Source organism: Amblyraja radiata, chromosome 3 (genome assembly GCF_010909765.2).
Source record: "Amblyraja radiata isolate CabotCenter1 chromosome 3, sAmbRad1.1.pri, whole genome shotgun sequence".
NCBI lineage: Eukaryota > Metazoa > Chordata > Chondrichthyes > Rajiformes > Rajidae > Amblyraja > Amblyraja radiata.
This window is the reverse complement of record NC_045958.1, coordinates 23,541,503-23,559,575: the sequence shown is the minus strand read 5'-3', so window position 1 is coordinate 23,559,575 and position 18,073 is coordinate 23,541,503. Positions and strand designations below refer to the sequence as shown.

General features: G+C 42.8%; 1 protein-coding gene across 3 annotated transcripts in view; it reads right to left on the bottom strand.

The window, feature by feature from the left end:
- Nucleotides 1–18,073, bottom strand: part of commd10 (COMM domain containing 10) — a 99,916-nt gene that overhangs the window by 35,842 nt on the left and 46,001 nt on the right. Inside the window, exon 6 of one of the 3 annotated variants that reach the window (XM_033017465.1) lies at nucleotides 16,593–16,987. The exons of the other annotated variants lie outside the window; for them this stretch is intronic. Within the exon in view, the coding sequence (XP_032873356.1) occupies nucleotides 16,817–16,987 (171 nt within the window). The 3' untranslated portion in view covers nucleotides 16,593–16,816. Of the gene's footprint in view, nucleotides 1–16,592; nucleotides 16,988–18,073 lie in introns of those variants that run through there. 3 annotated transcript variants of the gene reach the window in all.

The window sequence follows — 18,073 nt, the reverse complement described above, 5'->3', positions numbered from 1 at the left end:
GTATTACTGTGGGAACAGAAATCCAACAACAACAAAACTTCACAAAATAGATTCTTTAGCTCTGAACACAAAGCAGGCTGGAATTCACCATTTTCTGAGTGTCATCAATAGGCCAAAGGCTGAGCGAGAAATACTGAACAAGTTCTTTGTATATTCATATTTGACTTCCATGTATGGCCAAATTCCACTGCTTAATTCAATACAAAAAAATCATAAACACAGTAAAATAATTCTGCGATGAAATTAGTGTTCTGGCATTGGGTGCCAAATAGCTTTATCCCCAATGTGTAGTTTAAAAACAAGTCTGTGAACAACACTACTTGCCACAGGCTGATCACTTCTCTCTTGGAGCCAGCACTTGAATATTGAAACAAGGCAGAGAAAATGACGCCGCTTCATCTACAATCACTTTCTAATATCCCTCACTCAGGACTGCATATAGAAGAGGTGCCAGGAGTCAAAACCAGGCAGATTTCAGTACGTGAAGGTAGCAGTTCTAATTGGATGCCTTTTAGTTTATAGCGATCTTACATCTTTTCAAACAAAAGTTTGAACATTCATAGAGTTGTCATTCAATAATGTAGGCTAGAATAGTGGACACATAAAAATTGTTCAAGCAAAAATGGTTAAAATAATACTTATCATTCATGTTTTAAGGGACAGTTTGGAACAGTAGAAATAGTTACAGATATCAAATCAGAAATTAATCAATGGACTTTGAATAACTTCAATTCAGCTGGGACCATGAGAATATCCCCTAGTTTTTGCCATTAGCAGCTTCTAACCATATTGGGATTGTTTCTTCAAAATTCACTTCATTCCCATGGGAACGCGAGGGTGAAAATAAAAGCCACTTGCATTAGTTCAGCACATTAATTTCTTGATCACTTGGGGTTGCTACCTCCCTCAGCCTCTAACAGTGGGAATCACATGTAATCCTGACATGCATTATCTAGTGCAATCAGTATATATTAAACTAAAGCCAAGAAGAACAAATGACATAAAACATTAAAAATCATTTCAAATAATACGCTTTGCCTCGTACAGGTTATTTGGAGAAGTTTAGAATTAGAAGGGGCCCTGCATAGCCTGCAGAACAGTGACAGCTGCCTTACAGCTTTGGTGACCAGAGCTTGATGCTGCCTGTGTGGTGTTTGCACATTCTCCTTATGACCATGTGGATATTCTCTGGTTGTTCCAGCCTCCTCACGCATCGCCAGTGATGTGTTGATTTATATTCATCCTTGTCCAGGTGGATGCTGCGAGAATCCGAGGTGTTTTTGGAGGTGGAGGATTAATCAGCCTGTGCGAGAGAATCAATGACTGAAAAACATGGTGGGGGTTGGACAGAATGGATTGCTTTGAAAATTGGCATAAACTCAATAGGCTGAAAGTCCTCCCTCTATGCTGCAAGGAAGTGTGAAAATCACCCGAATTTGGCTTTCAAGATTCCCAATTCATCGGAATAAGCTCTTGCAACAAATTGCTCGATATGATGTAATTAAGTACATCTAGTAGCCACTGAATTCGTGGGATAGTGGGAAAAAGTAATTTTCTTAGAGATTATCAGCCTTTGGACACCATTCCATGTTTGGTCATGGAGGGCCAGTTTTGTGTTTTTCTTTAAAATATTAGGGACAGGTCTGTAGAATTATGAGGTGAAAACAAAACAGTTAGAAGCTCAGTATCAAGGTTCACCTTTTGCATTCAAAGTGTTTGGAAAGGAATCTTTTAGAGTTGTTATGAATTCTGTAAAGAGTAAAATCAAGGGCCTGGCTCACAAAAGAGGATGATGAGGATAAATGCAGATGGTAAAGAGAGAAGCAAGGATAAGAATGGAAGTATGTGGAACTGAAAGGAAAATATGTTGATAGCCTTTCCACGTTGAATAGATAGAATTGAATTGAAAAACAAAGCCATTTAAACTATAATTAATTGTTTTCTGTTCTGTAGAAATGTTGGAACCTATTTATGCTTCAGAAGAGTCCTTACGTGGAGGTCGGAGAAGCAGAGAGAAGAGACTATTGGCTTGAAAGCGTGAAAAAGAAGGTGAGTGTCACGGAAAGACAGTTTAAAAAGGGCGCCAAGACCCAGGTTCAGGTAATTTACTAATTAGTCATAAGGTAGTTAATTAGGTAAGAGATTAAAAACAAGTGTAGCTGGAGCAGCCTTGTTGGGAACAGCCTTGGTGAGGTGCCTTGATGAGTGTGAGTCTTTGGCTCAAGAGTCTTCGGCGAGGAGGCTGAGACAAGAAGGCTACACTTGATTGAAATTTGTGATTTTTGACCACTGAAGAAATGGCAGGCAAGATGGTGCAGTGTGTTTCCTGCAGGATGTGGGAAGTTGTGTCCAGGTGCAGCTCCTGAATAAAAGTGTTGGGGAACTGGAGCAGAAGTTGGATGACCTCAGGGCCACCCGGATAAACGAGAATTTCCTGGACAGGACCTACAGTGAGGTTGTCACACCAAGGACACCGGCAGAGCGAAGATCAGTGACTGTGAGAAAGAGGAGTAAACGTGGAGTGCAGGAGACTCCGGTGGCTGTACCGACTGAAAACTGGTACAAGGAAGCGGACGACACAACAAGATTGAGTGGTAGCCAGGGCTGTGATTCTAACCCTGGTACTAAGGCTCAATGGGGAAGAGTGATGTCGGGCAGAGCCGTAGTGGTGGGAGACTCCATCATCAGAGGTGCGGACAGGATATTCTGCGGCAACAGGCGAGACGCCAGGATGGTGTGTTGCCTCCCTGGTGCCAGGGTCCAGGACGTCTTAGAATGGCTGCACGACATCCTCAAGAGTGAGGGGGAGAGGTCGGGGGTTGTTGTGCATGTTGGAATGAATGATATAGGTCGGAAGAGGAAGGAGTTTCTGCAACAAAATGTTATGGAATTGGGCAGAAGACTGAAAAGCATGACCTGCAGGGTAGTGATCTCCAGATTACCTCGTGCTAGTGAAGAAGGTAAGAATAGGAAGATAGAGGATATGAATGTATGGCTCACAAAAATGCTGCAGAAACTCTTCAAAACCCTTCTTCAGACTGATTGGGGCGGGGAGAAGAAAGGAAAAAGGAGGAGGAGGAGCCAGAGGGCTGAGGGAGAGGTAGGAAGGGGAGGAAACAGCAAGGGTTAACAGAATTGTGAGAATTCAATGGTAGAAGAGCATTATCATGAACATAATTATTTCGGGAACTCTAGTGGTGAACAGCACCAACTGCAAAGTAGAGTTGGCAGTGAGGTTTATTCCAGCAATCTAATCTGTACAAAAATGTTCTGGGAACTTTACTATTTTCTCGTTGGCAAGTAATCTCGTGTCCAAAGTTTGTTTTCTGCTCCATTACTAATACTGCATGTCTCAGTGGGCACAATCCAAATTACAATCAATGACTTGTCCCATTCTAATCAAGAATTTCAGATTAGCTGCAAACCATTAACAATCTACATCAGTTTTGTTTCTTGACATGGAGAAATCTATGGAGTATTGAACTAGTAATCAGCATAATTCCAAAGTTCAACCAAACTAGTAATCAGCATAATTCCAAAGTTCAACCAAGAAACAGCCACATATTTAGAAATGCAAAAGGTACTAGTTAGGATCACAGATCCATTCATTAAATATTCTTTTCAAATCTTCTACAGGCAATGATGTTAAAGATATCTGATCCAAACATGATTTAAGTTCTCATAGTATGGAAAATTCACATCCCACAGTCGCAAAATTAAGATGCAAATGTAGAATTTGCACATTTTTCCTAATGATAATTTGGTAACACAAAAGATTTAAATAAAGAGTCACTATTTGGATGGATAATTACAGGGAAAGAGAACTTGCATGTATATACACTGCTTATCAGTGAAGAAAGCGAATGGTCTTTATAACAAGAGGAGTTGAGTATAGGAACAAAGAGGTCCTTCTGCAGTTACATGGGGCCATACTGAGACCACATCTGGAGTATTGTGTGCAGTTTTGGTCTCCAAATTTGAGGAAGGAGATTCTTGCTATTGAGGGAGTGCAGCGTAGGTTCACAAGGTTAATTCCCGGGATGGCGGGACAGTCATATGCTGAGAGAATGGAGTGGCTGGGCTTCTATACTCTGGAATTTAGAAGGATGAGAGGCTATCTTAGTGAAAAATATAAGATTATTACGGGTTTGGACACACCAGAAACATGTTCCCGATGTTGGCATAGTCCATAATCAGGGGCCACAGTTTAAGAATAAGGGGTAAGCCATTTAGAACGGAGATGATGAAACACTTTTTCACACAGAGAGTTGTGAGTCTGTGGAATTTTCTGCCTCAGAGGGCAGTGGAGGCCGGTTCTCTGGAAACTTTCAAGAGAGCTAGATAGGGCTCTTGAAGATCAGGGGATATGGGAAGAAGGCAGGAACGGGGTACTGATTGTGGATGATCAGCCATGATCCCATTGAATGGCGGTGCTGGCTCGAAGGGCCGAATGGCCTACTCCTGCCTCTATTATCACAACCTATGACTGGCTGATCTTAAAAAAGCAATTAAGCTCTATTTCAAACATATAACCTGGAACGCATAGAACCCAAACCAACTTGTCTTATGTCATGAAAGAAAGTAAAAACAATAAGATTATTTAATGTAAGACACATTAAGACATTAACAAATAAAGAAAAACACAAGTAATACCACTTCTGATCCAATAGATATTGCTGGGGAATTCCTGGAAGACTTTCTTCAAAATGTGTGGAAGGAACTGCAGAGTGGTGAATCTCTGGAATTCTCTGCCACAGAAGGTAGTTGAGGCCAGTTCATTGGCTATATTTAAGAGGGAGTTAGATGTGGCCCTTGTGGCTAAAGGGATCAGGGGGTATGGAGAGAAGGCAGGTACAGGATACTGAGTTGGATGATCAGCCATGATCATATTGAATGGCGGTGCAGGCTCGAAGAGCCGAATGGCCTACTCCTGCACCTAATTTCTATGTTTCTATGCTGGTTTAAACCGAAGATAGACACAAAAACCTGGAGCAAATTAGCAGGTCAGATAGCATCATACTGGATTTCACATCAAGCCCAATGGCAAAGCATCAAATGCAGTGAACATCTGAAATTAAGCAAGGCCCAGAGGCAAGGTGCAATCACTATGCTGAACCAGAAATTACTTGCATGCAATGGCTAAGCACCAATGGCTCCCTTAAGAACCATTTGTCCCAACCGACGTGATCAAACCCAATGTTTCGCAGTACACATAAACAACGGCAGCAGATCTTGAAGACGCCAAATAAACATTCCTTGAGAATCACTTCCAGGGTTGTTGTTCTTCAAAGAGAATTTCACTACACCTAAAGGTGTATGTGACCAAATAAATTTGAACTTGAACTTGAGCAAGTTATTTTTCTCATCAGTTTCCAAATTCAACAGTGCCTTTGAAATCTGAACATTTAGAACTTTCCAGGTGTCATTAACTTCTTTATGAAGTGACAATGTTCTGAAATGGTTGGAATCGTGTACACAGCAAATTAAATAAATTTCAAAAATCTTGATCAGACTCCCAAGCAGAAATGGCTTGAAATTTCCTGATAGTCGTTTCCAAGTTTGCTCTTATCTTAAGCTGATGTAAAAATGCAGCTTTCTTAAGCACCACACATCAATGAGGTCCTAATCAGTGCCAAGCCTTTTGGACATATATGGCAGAGCCTGAAAATCTGACATGTGACTAGTTTTGTACAAGTCCAAACTTATCTTTCACTGTTCCTCAGTCATAACTCACTTTAACATACTGGATTCAATAGTGCGGCACTGCCCAGCGGTAGGGCCTTATGCAAAAAAAAAACATTTTATGGGGTGGGGGAAGAAGTTCCACCAATGCAATGCTGAGAAAGCTTTCACAGCAGAATTAAACCAGACCCCAATTGACTTGCTAAACAACACTGAGTGCCATGATTATCCACAGCATTATCAAATATTCTAAAACATTTGAAAAATACTATTAAAAATAAAATCACCCCAACAGTTAGATAAACTTAAGCAAACATAATTAATGCAAACCAATGGAAAATGCTCTAATACATGGCTGTTCTATACTTAAGCAGTTTTTAAATCAACATTTTCTCAGAACTGCTGGAGAATTGGACAAAGTTTGGGCTCTGCCACTGGTCTCCATGAGGAGCTCCAGGCAGAGAGAAAACAATTGCCAGCCAGCACTTAACAACTTTAAGGGCCTGTCCCACTTGGGCGACCTAATCCGCGAGTCCTGAAGAGTGTCTTTGACCTTCAAGCTCGAGGGCACTCTCCTGGAAAGCCTCGAGCTGGATATCGACCGGCCGGGTTGAAACCGCGAGCTGGATCAACCGACCGCACACACACACGCGCACACACACACATCGCAAAGGTGGGGGTCAGGGAGAGCGGTGGAGCGGTGTCTGCGCGATGAAGATGAAGGTGAATGGCTGCACAGTAACGGTAAGTCCTTTAGAAAGCGCGGGAGGGGGTGGGAGAGAAGGAGTGGAGACACATTTAAGAAGTATGATATAGTTTACCGGGCATTTTACCTACTGGTAGGTTTTCCTAGGTCCTGAAAACTCCAATGAGCCAATTAAAATGCCCGGTCAGCGAAGGAGATTGCCTATGGCTGCCCTTGACTGTCCGTAACTAAATAGCGACCCCACTCCACTGCACTACGAGTGAAAAAGACCCATGCCGACCAAATTTTATTTGCGGAAAAATTTTCACCATACTGAAAAATTGTGAGCTAGCTGAGGCCGCGAGTAGGCGGGAACTTCCCTCGAGCATGCAGGAGAGTTCCAGCGACCTCCTAGGACCTCGTGTCGACCATGCTGCGAGTTTGAGTCCAGGGCAAACTCTTCCAAACTCGCAGATTAGGTGGGACAAGCCCTTTAGTATCTTGAACATTTGCTAATATTTTGGAGGGGAAGTGCTGGGGTTTCCTGACACATGTTGAGAACTGGAAGGTATTGCCAAATATGATTTCACCACTCAGAACTTCACAAAACTCAAAACTATTGTGATTTTGAATTAAATCTAATTTTATTACATTCTTAATAAATTTGTTTAATGATCACAACGAGGCCTAATTTATAATACTAGTTACGCTCCAAAGGAAAAGACAGGCAGCATTCTTAAATTTTACTTGGATTGCCATGTTAATTTTGATAATACCCAGATGCTACATAATTTATTTGTGCTAATGATGAAATTTCAAATACACTAATTCATGCCATTTAAGTAATTAACTTTACCTAATAGTGACGTCGAGGATGCATTTTCATCATAGCCACCATCCATTTGCACCTCCAGCAGTGGAAACAAATCAGTAGAAAATCGAATTTTATGACCGATATATAATAACAGTGAGAATCATTTACCAATTTGAATAAAGTAGCTCTATATCTAGTCGTCATAACCATAAAAACCGTAATTTAGAATCAACATGGTTTAACTGGATAAAGATTTCCTGCAAAGGGGCTGCATTTTTAAACTTAACAGTAATAATGAATTATTTCTAATCTCACATGTCATTTTATGGGGCGTGTCATGTCACAATGATTGCTACATCTGTATCATATTTAAACTGATCCAAAAGCTGTATACTTTTCAAATTCTTCAAACAACAGTAAAACTGAAAACAATTGGGGGACTGAGATTCTAGGTTACAGACGAGTAATAAAAAATTAACATTATAATTCAGGATGTTAAATTTATAGAAATGCCTGCAAATTCCAACGGAACAGAACAAAACAGAAATAAATAGTCTAGAGATTAAGAATTAAAATAAATTTTCTGCATAAACTCTAAGCATTTGAGACAACCTGAAGTTAAGAAACATTCAATATCAATTCAAGTCCATCCTTCTTTCATCATTGGATGGATGACTGAATTCAATCCAAAAGCTAAACTGCAGACACTAAGCCAATATACAAAAAAAAAGTCAGGAGAGGGGTTGAATGAAACGCAGAGTGCACCAAGCTGGCTAAATTACGGGGCTGCATTATTTGAACTGAATACAGTTGTAAATTAGAATGATCTTGTACCAGGATCTAATTAAAGTAACTTTTCTGAAACGAGTCTTTGAGGCAGTGGTGACGAATAAACATGCATGGGTGTAATCTGATTACAATTTAGAGAAAAACAGATTAGTTATTAAACACTTGCGTCATGATAAGATTACTTAAAGCCATTCACAGGGCAGAATGTGCTAATGTTTCAGATTCTCCAAGAGATTATACTTGTGTTATTTCCATTTCCATATTCCGTAATTGCTGGAAGTAAAATCTATTTGTTCTCTTTTGTTACACCTCTCACTGACAGTGGGTGAACAATAAAAAGGAAGTCCAAGGGCACTTGTCCAAATCATCAAAATTTTACACTTGTGTACCTTGTGTATTTGTGATATTTGGAAAGCACAAAATGCCACCTTAACCCTATTCTAAACTTGCAGTTTGTGCATGAAGTGATGGCAACTGTGACATTTCCAGTAATTCATCTGCATCCTCATGGAGAAGGCCAGAAATTTCAGAAAATGTAAAAATATGTACCCCTTTACTGAAGCCGATTTCTTGATTAGTAACCCGTTCTACATCTTCCTGCATTGTAGTCAGACCCATGTGCAGTTACAAAAAACAATACATTTTGCTATCGGCTCAGGATCATTATGGGATGTAGATAGTACCATGTGCCTTGAATGTCAACAAAAAATTTAAAAAGCTCACGAATGCTGATGTAAAGACATTTTGCCTAGCTTCATGAATTTCAGATTTGAAAAAATAATCAAGGTGCACATCAAAGACTCAATACACATATGAAGCTGAGTTTCAAAAATACATGAAAGTGCCTAAAAGTTATTTTTAAACCTACATCATTAAAGAGATTATTTGCTAACATCAAATTGTGGAACCTGATGTGCTAAATCAAGCAACCACAGATCCACAAATGTACCCACTCTTCTTTCCCACATGTGAGAGGGCAAAGCAGATCAAGTATTGGGAAATTGGGAAGGGCAAGTTAATGAAGTGTATGTGGAGGAGCCTTTTGGGACCAGTGACCACAGTTCGATTAGGTTTAACATAGTTATGGATAGGGACGGAGAGGGTCCACGTGTTAAAATGCTCAAATGGGGTCAGGCCAACTTTGAGGGTATGAGCGAAGGTCTCGCTCAAGTTGACTGGCCCCCCACTTTATTGGCTACTGTACGGGGTGATTGCTGGTCGGCGCAGACTCGGTGGGCCGAAGGGCTTGTTGCCGTGCTGCATCTCTAAAGTCTAAAAGGCTGTAGTCTAAAGACCAAAGCGGACCAGACTGATATGTGTAGGAAAGAACTGCAAATGTTGGTTTATATCTAAGGTAGACACAAAATGCTGGAATAACTCACCCTACATGAAGGGTCTCGAACCTGAAACATCACCAGCTGGCTTATCTCCAGAGATGCTGCCTGTCCCGCTGAGTTACTCCAGCATTTTGTGTCTACTGGAGTGATGTGTATCTGGGTGATATTATAGGGAGGGTTTGATCAGACAAAGGTTCCGTTGGATGCTGACCTCTGCAGCCGTCTAATCGCTGCACGAACAGCAGCTTCTAGTTTACAGTGGTCATCCATTGACATTCCGGACTGCAGCTGCCACTGCTCGCACAAAGCAGCAATTCATTCATTCAAACATTTGTTTTTCTTTTGCATCGCCGACAATCCAAGAACGATTGAGATAAAACCAAGAATAACTCATGGTTTGGGAGGTGCAACATATTCCCGCTTGAGGAGCTGCCTTATGAATTGGCAACGAGCAAGATATCGATGCAATCATTACTGATCAACCAATTGAGGATTGGGAGACCCGTTCACAGTCACTCGCAGCTTCGCGATTATCACTACCCCGGACATTGTCCCAGACCGCTGTCCTTCAGACAAACAAACAAACAAACAATCACACACACACACACGGAGGGAGGGGGCTGAGAGGGGGAGGGGGGGAAGGAAGGGGGTGGGAGGTGGAATGGGAGGGGGGAGAGGAGAGGGTGGAGGGGGAGAGAGAGGAGGGGGGAGAGAGAGAGGTGGAGGGGGAGGAGGGGTGGGGTGGAAGGGGAGGGGGGAGAGAGAGGAGGGGGGAGAGGGGGTATGGGGAGAGAGGGGGAGGGAGGGGGGCGACGTGGAGGGGGAGGGGGAGGGCGGAGAGTGGGAGGGGAGAGGGGTGGGGGGAAGGGGGAGTGGGCCATGGGGAGGGGAGTGGGGGAGGGGGCTTGAGGGACTGAGGGGGCTGAGGAGGCAGGAGGGCAGAGGGGGGGGAGGGCAGAGGGGGAGGGGGAGAGAGAGGAGAGGGAGAGGAGGGGGGAGAGAGGAGGGGGGGAGAGGGGAGGGGGAGAGAGGGGGGAAGGGAGGGGGACGTGGAGGGGGGGACGGGAGAGAGGGGAGATAGAGGAGGGGGCGGAAGGGGGGAGAGAGAGGAGGGAGAGAGAGAGGGGGGAGTGGGGAGAGGGTGGGGTAAGGGAGGGGGAGGGAGGTGGAGGGGGAGGGAGGTGGAGGGGGGGGGGGGAAGGGCGTGGCGTGTGCTGCAGCCGGCCGAGTGCGAGTATTGATACAAACAGGGACTGCCTACGTTGACAGTTTGCAGGCAGGCGATCATCAAGTTGATGTATCGCCAACTTTATCAACAGAGCGCTCGACCTCCTGCGGCGACCAGCGTTCGCGGACGGCCTCCGGGGTCCCCGTGGACACTGCATGGTCCCTCTCCGGGGATGCGCGGGTGTACGCCAGGAGGAGGGGCGGGCGGTCGATCCCGGTGTGGCCGTCAGCTGCCTGCTGCCTGGACCCACGGGTGACCGTCTTGGCCAGGCCCAGGAGCTGACGGACGGGGAGACCGCCCCCCCATCCCTCCCCCCTCTGTACCAATTACCCAGGTTTCGGGAGTGTGCGGCTGGAATGTGGCCGGGGCTTGGGGAGCGACTTCTTTGGATGGTCGTGCGGGGGCTGCGGCTGGCGAGTCCGTGAGCCAGCTCAGGTGTCTGTTGCATGTCACGGATGTGAAAAAAAAGTGCGAGTGGACTGTGAGTCGGGAAGCGACAAAATTACCGTGTCGGAGGGGGGGGGAGGGTGGTTAACGTAACTCGTCGGCGGCTTCAATCCAGAGCCCACACACACACACACCACCCTTTTTGATATAATATTAATATTATTCATTCACTCCTTTTACCCCATCCCCGGCTCTATCCACTCACGCATAGCCCCCAACTCACAGGCGCGGCTAGAGAGGGAGGGGGGATAGCGAGAGAGGGACACAGAGAGGGACACAGTGAGGGACACAGAGGCAGAGAGAGGGACACAGATACAGAGAGGGGGGACACAGAAACAGAGTGGGGGATACAGAAACAGAGAGGGGGACACAGAAACAGAGAGGGGGACACAGAGGAAGACGTGACCAAACAGGTCGATGAGGGCAAAACTGTAGATGTTGTGTACATGGACTTCAGTGTGGCGTTCAACAAGGTTCTGCATGGTAGGCTGCTCTGGAAGGTTAGATCACATGGGACCCAAGGGGATATAGCTGAATGGATAGCAAATTGGCTCCATGGAAGGAAGCAAAGGGTAATGGTGGAAGTCGCATCTCAGACTGGATGCCTGTGTGCCTGTGACTAGTGGTATGCCTCAGGGTTCGGTGCTGGGCCAGTTACATCTTTTCATCTACATCAATGATTTGGATGAGAACATACTGGGCAGGATTAGCAAGTTTGCTGATGATACAAAAGTTAGAGTTTTGCAGATAGTGAAGATGGTTGTGAACGATTGCAGCAGGATCTGGATCGATTTGCCAGGTGGGCAGAGGTATGGTTGATGGAATTTAATACCGAGGAGTTTGAGGTGTTGTATTTTGGGATGTCGAACTAGGGCAGGACCAACAGAGTAAATGGTAGGCCTCCGGGTAGTGTTGTAGAGCAGAGGGATCTAGGAGTACAGGTGCATGGTTCCTTGAAGGTCGAGTCACAGGTCGATAAGGTGGTCAAAAAGGCTTTTGGCATTTTGGCACTTTGGCACTCATCAGTCAGAGTATTGAGTATAGAAGTTGGGAGGTCATGGTGCAGTGTGTAAGATGTTGGTGAGACCACATTTAGACTATTGTGTTCAGTTCTGGGCACCATGTTATACGATATTGTCAAGCTTGAAAGGGTTCAGAAAAGATTTACGAGGATGTTGCCAGCACTAGAGGGGGTGAGCTATAGGGAGAGTTTGAGTAGGCTGGGTCTCTATTCCATTGAGCGCAGGAGGATGAGGGGAGATCTTTTAGAGGTATACAAAATAATGAGAGGAATAGATCGGGTAAATGCACAGAATCTTTTGCCCAGAGTAGGGGAATCGAGGACCAGAGGACATTGGTTCAAGGTGAAGGGGAAACAATTTAATAGCAATCCCAGGGATAACCTTTTCACAAAAAGGGTGGTGGGTGTACGGAACAAGCTGCCAGAGCAGGTAGTTGAGTCTGGAACTATCCCATCATTTAAGAAACAGTTAGACTCTATGACTCTATGAAGGAAATTACTCTATGAAGAGCAGGTAGCCTTGGAGATTGAGAGTTGGTACAGATGGGTGAAGTAGGAATGGATTTGATTTCATGGGACATTGGAATCAGTATTGGGGAAGGAGGGAGGTGTTCCAATAGGGCGGACTGCATCTCAATCCTGCTGGGACCCGGTCCTGATGAGTAGCATACCGGGAGAAACATAGAAAATAGGTGCAGGAGGAGGCCATTCGGCCCTTCGAGCCATTCATTGTGATCATGGCTGATCGTCCCCTATCAATAACCCGTGCCTGCCTTCTCCCCATATCCATTGACTCCATTAGCCCCTAGAGCTCTATCTAACTCTCTCTTAAATCCATCCAGTGACTTGGCCTCCACTGCCCTCTGTGGCAGGGAATTACATAAATTCACAACTCTCTGGGTGAAAACGTTTTCTCTCACCTCAGTCTTAAATGGCCTCCCCTTTATTCTAAGACTGTGGCCCCTGGTTCTGGACTCGCCCAACATTGGGAACATTTTTCCTGCATCTAGCTTGTCCAGTTCTTTTATAATGTTATATGTTTCTATAAGATAACCCCTCATCCTTCTAAACTCCAGTGAATACAAGCCTAGTCTTTTCAATCTTTCCTCATAAGACAGTCCCGCCGTCCCAGGGATCAATCTCGTGAACCTACGCTGCACTGCCTCAATCACAAGGATGTCCTTCCTCAAATTAGGAGACCAAAACTGTACACAATACTCCAGATGTGTTCTCACCATAGCCCTATACAACTGCAGAAGAACCTCTTTACTCCTGTACTGAAATCCTCTTGTTATGAAGGCCAACATTCTATTACCTTTCTTCACTGCCTGCTGTACCTGTAAGCCAACTTTCAGTACAAGGACGCCCAGGTCTCGCTGCACCTCCCCCTTACCTAACCTAACCCCATTGAGATAATAATCTGCCCCCTTGTTTTTGCCACCAAAGTGGATAACCTCACATTTATCTATATTATACTGCATCTGCAACGCATCTGCCCGCTCACTCAAACTGTCCAGGTCACCCTGCAACCTCCTAACATCCTCTTCACAGTTCACACTGCCACCCAGCTTTGTGTCATCCGCAAACTTGCTAGTGTTGCTCCTAATTCCCTCTTCCAAACTATTAATATATATGGTAAACAGTTGCTGCCCCAACACAGAGCCTTGCGGCACTCCACTCGCCACTGCTTGCCATTCTGAAAAGGACCCGTTCACTCCTACTCTTTGCTTCCGGTCTACCAACCAATTTTCTATCCATGTCAACACCCTACCCCCAATACAATGTGCTCTAATTTTAGTCACCAGTCTCCCGTGCGGGACCTTATCAAAGGCTTTCTGAAAGTCTAGATACACTACATCCACTGGCTCCCCTTCATCCATTTTACGTGTCACATCCTCAAAAAATTCCAGAAGATTAGTCAAGCATGATTTCCCTATCATAAATCCATGTTGACTTGGACTACTCCTTTTACTGCTATCCAGAGCTAACCAGAAAAGATCCCCTACGTTCCTACTTTTTGCCTTCTGCCAGTCAGCCAATTTTCTATCCATGCTACCACCTTGCTTTTAATACCATGGGCTCCTATCTTGTTTAGCAGCCTCGTAGCACAGCTGGAGCTGTAGATAAGCCTTTTTTTTTAAAAATTGGGAGAGAGTGGGTTCAAACCGATTGGAAAAGTATGGATAAAATTAAAGAGATGAAGAGTGGAGAGGCGACTGAAATCTGTAGAGTAAGAAATAGGACAGAAAGTTTAGAAAAGGATAAGAATCTAACACCAGGACCAATTTGAGAAGAGGGGCAGTGAATACAGCACTGAAGGCGTGATATTTGAATGCACGCAGTATACAAAACAAGGTGGATGCGCTTACAGAGCAGTTAGAAATTGGCAGGTACGATGTTATCGGTAGCACAGATTTGTGGCTAAGAAATGAAATTGAATCCTTGGCAATGAAATAGGATCATAAGAAGTAGAATCCTTGTGGGTAGATTTAAGAAACTGCAAGGATAAAAATACCCTGATGCATGTGATATACAGGCCTCTGAATAGTTGCCAGGAAGTAGGGTACAAATCAATTTGCAATTTGTAATTGTAATCTGTACATTAGGAGATAGAAATGCAATGTTACCATGGTCATGGGGGATTTCAAAATGCAGGTACACTGAGAAAATCAGGTGGGCACTGGATTCTAATAGTAGGAACTTGTAGATTGCCTACAAGATGGCTTTATAGAGCACCTCATTGTTGAGCTGCTTCCACTACCTGCAACCTCCGGCAACCACCTGCAACCTCCGGGAACTGCACGAAAACCTTGGGTGGGGCGCAAAGTCTCCAGAGGTTTCCGTTCAGGTTTCCTAAGTGGGACAGGGACATTAGTGTCCGGCACGGACTAGAAGGGCCGAGATGGCATGTTTCCGTGCTGTAATCATTATATGGTTATATGGATGCTTGGGTAACATACGAGGAGCATTTAATGACTCTGGGCCTGTACTCACTGGAGTTTAGAAGGATGAGGGGGAATCTCATTGAAACCTACTGAATAATGAAAGGCCTAGATGGAGTGGATGCGTAGAGGATGTTACCAGCAGTGGAAGAGTCTAGGACCAGAGGATGACAAATTTGTTGAATTAATCTCCGCATGTTATGACTGGAGGCCAAGTCATTGGACATTTTTAAACCGTGATTGATAGGTTGTGTATTAGTAATGGCATCAATCCTTGTTCATAAGTCAATGAAAGTAGCATGCAGGTACAGCAGTCAGTGAAGAAAGCGAATGACATATTGGCCTTCATAAGTAAAGTAAAGTAAAGCTGGACTTGTATGCTCTGGAATTCAGAAGGAAGAGAGGGGATCTTATTGAAACATATAAGATTATTAAGGGTTTGGACACGCTAGAGGCAGGAAACATGTTCCCGATGTTGGGGGAGTCCAAAACCAGGGGCCACAGTTTAAGAATAAGGGGTAAGCCGTTTAGAACGGAGATGAGGAAACATTTTTTCACACAGAGTTGTGAGTATGGAATTCTCTGCCTCAGAGGGCAGTGGGTTCTCTGGAAACGTTCAAGAGAGAGCTAGATAGAGCTCTTGAAGATCAGGGCATATGGGGAGAAGGCAGGAACGGGGTACTGATTGTGATGATCAGCCATGATCACATTGAATGGCGGTGAAGGGCCGTATGGCCTACTCCTGCACCTATTGTCTACTGTCAAAGGTTATGGGGAGAAGGCAGGAGAATGGGGTCGAGAGTAAGAAAAGACCAGCTCTGAGTGAATGGCGGACAGACACAATGAGCCAAATAGCCTAATTCTCCTCCTATGTCTTATAGGATGTGTTTGTATCAAATATTTTGAGATATCCTGAAAGATGCTAAATTAAGGTATTTATGTCAATAATTGAGAGCAATTTAAACGCTAACACAATGAAATCTGCACACATTTACTATTGTGCCTGTGACTACTTATCTAATACTAAAAGAAAATGAAATGTGAAAAAAAACTTTTGGTTGAAAATTTAAAATGTTGAATAGGTTGCTATACTGCTTTTCAACATGCATAGACTCAACACTCGCCTAATCCACTTCATAATTGTCAACCTTTAAGCAGTACCCTGGTTGAGATATCTGATACACAATTTCATTTTTTAATAACCTAACTACATTTAATTTACCCAGTTTAATAGTTTAATTGTTAAAATAAGTTTGAAAACTTGCAGACTGCAGCTACAATGTAACTAGATATGTACAATTGTGTTAAAGAATAAGCTAGTAATGCTCAAGTGGTTCAGTATTGGCAGGTTTCTATACCAATTTATTTCTGGCAGATCCACTTTAATTTGGGTCCTCCATTAAAAATTAATATATGTTACAGATACTTGTAATTCCATGGTGTCACTCATTCCAAGCATCTTAATTTTATAAGACCCGTTACTGTTTTATATCTACATGCACAGCAGCACAACTCACGCATAAAAGACACCCTCTTGTGATCTGGATTGCATATGTGTGCCCATTGCATGTTTCTTTAATTTCTTCCAAAATAGAAAACTAAATACCAAGTGAAATGAGATCAGACACAAATGAATATATTATCTTATTTCACCACTAAGGCAAAAAACAGAATAGCTGCTTTATTCACTTAATTCAATCTGTATAATTTATCATAGAGGAATGTTGCAAAATAAACATAACCATTTTGTTTGGTTTAAATAAGATAGTTTTAATTACCCTTCAACATTTTTAACCATCAAGGAGATAATAAAAAGTATTGATTTGCACAAGTTCAAATATTCAACTGATGGAAAACCTGAACTTTCATTCTCATTGAGGTGAACTAGCTTGCCCTCTATTTCTACCTTGGTTCTCTTTGAGACACATATATGTGTACTGGTTTGGTCGATGAGGTTCGTATAAAGACTGGGCAGTATATAACCATAGTAGATGTTCCTGCAAATCCCAGCAGGAGTCATGCCTTAAATTTAGCAAATAAATCTTGGCGTGGGAGAAGAAAGTGGAAAGAGGCAAGAAATCATTGGTTATGAGTTAATTATGGCTTTTTTAATATACAAGTGTGCCGGTGTACTTGAACAACATCTGACATCTGGAAAAGCAATACTGTAAGAAATGTATAATCCTATCTTATTGTTTTACATTTAAATATTACTATAGGCTCTGAGAATTTTAAACTGTCAATAAATATCCTTTAGATCTTCAAAGTTACTGACTGATTCAATAATTATTAACAGTAAACCTCAATAAGGGTCAAAGGACAGATCCTTTTTTAGTCTTTCTATATCTCCAGGGCACATAAAATGTGACCCTAGCTCAATTCAAAGCACTTGAAAAAATGTCTGAACTTCAGCCACACAATTGTCTAATTACTTAGCTTTGTGGGAAATCATGGCATCAGTCTGCGCTTCGTTTTGAACAAAGTCTTTGAACAAATTTGAGGGAAGAATAATGGTAGTTCAGATTGTTCATTTCTACATAAAAATGAAAAGCTAAGAAATAATTAATCAATGTCAATAATATAAATATAAAATTTATAATTAAAAACATACACAATAGAATGGTTTGTAATTTATTTTTGATCACGACACTTCAAGGCTATTCTAATAAAACTATTATTCCTGCAATGCAACAAGCCAAGACAAGAAAACCCTTACATGACGCTAGTTCTTCAGTACCAATATATATATATTGCTTATTTACATTTAATTTGCATTTTGAATAAAATATGATTATCCAACAGGAAACTCAAATTAGCAAATCTCAATAATCTCAGGGAAATGATCCGGTGAATTACAAGTTTTGGTCCATGATTAGCATAATGAGGAAGTAAATATTAATGTAGATGAGGACCAGAGATATATTAACATACAAAACACTGCAATTGGAATGACAATACCTCTAGACATGTTTTCATGGTGAATTATATTAAGTTGTAAAACCACAGACACGGCACCTGATGACCATTTGCAATAAAATGTGATGAAGAGGTAAATGACATGGCGAATTAATCAGTAGGCTGAATCTTCTAAGCTCTGCCAGAGGTCACGCCTATAATTTATTGTTCTA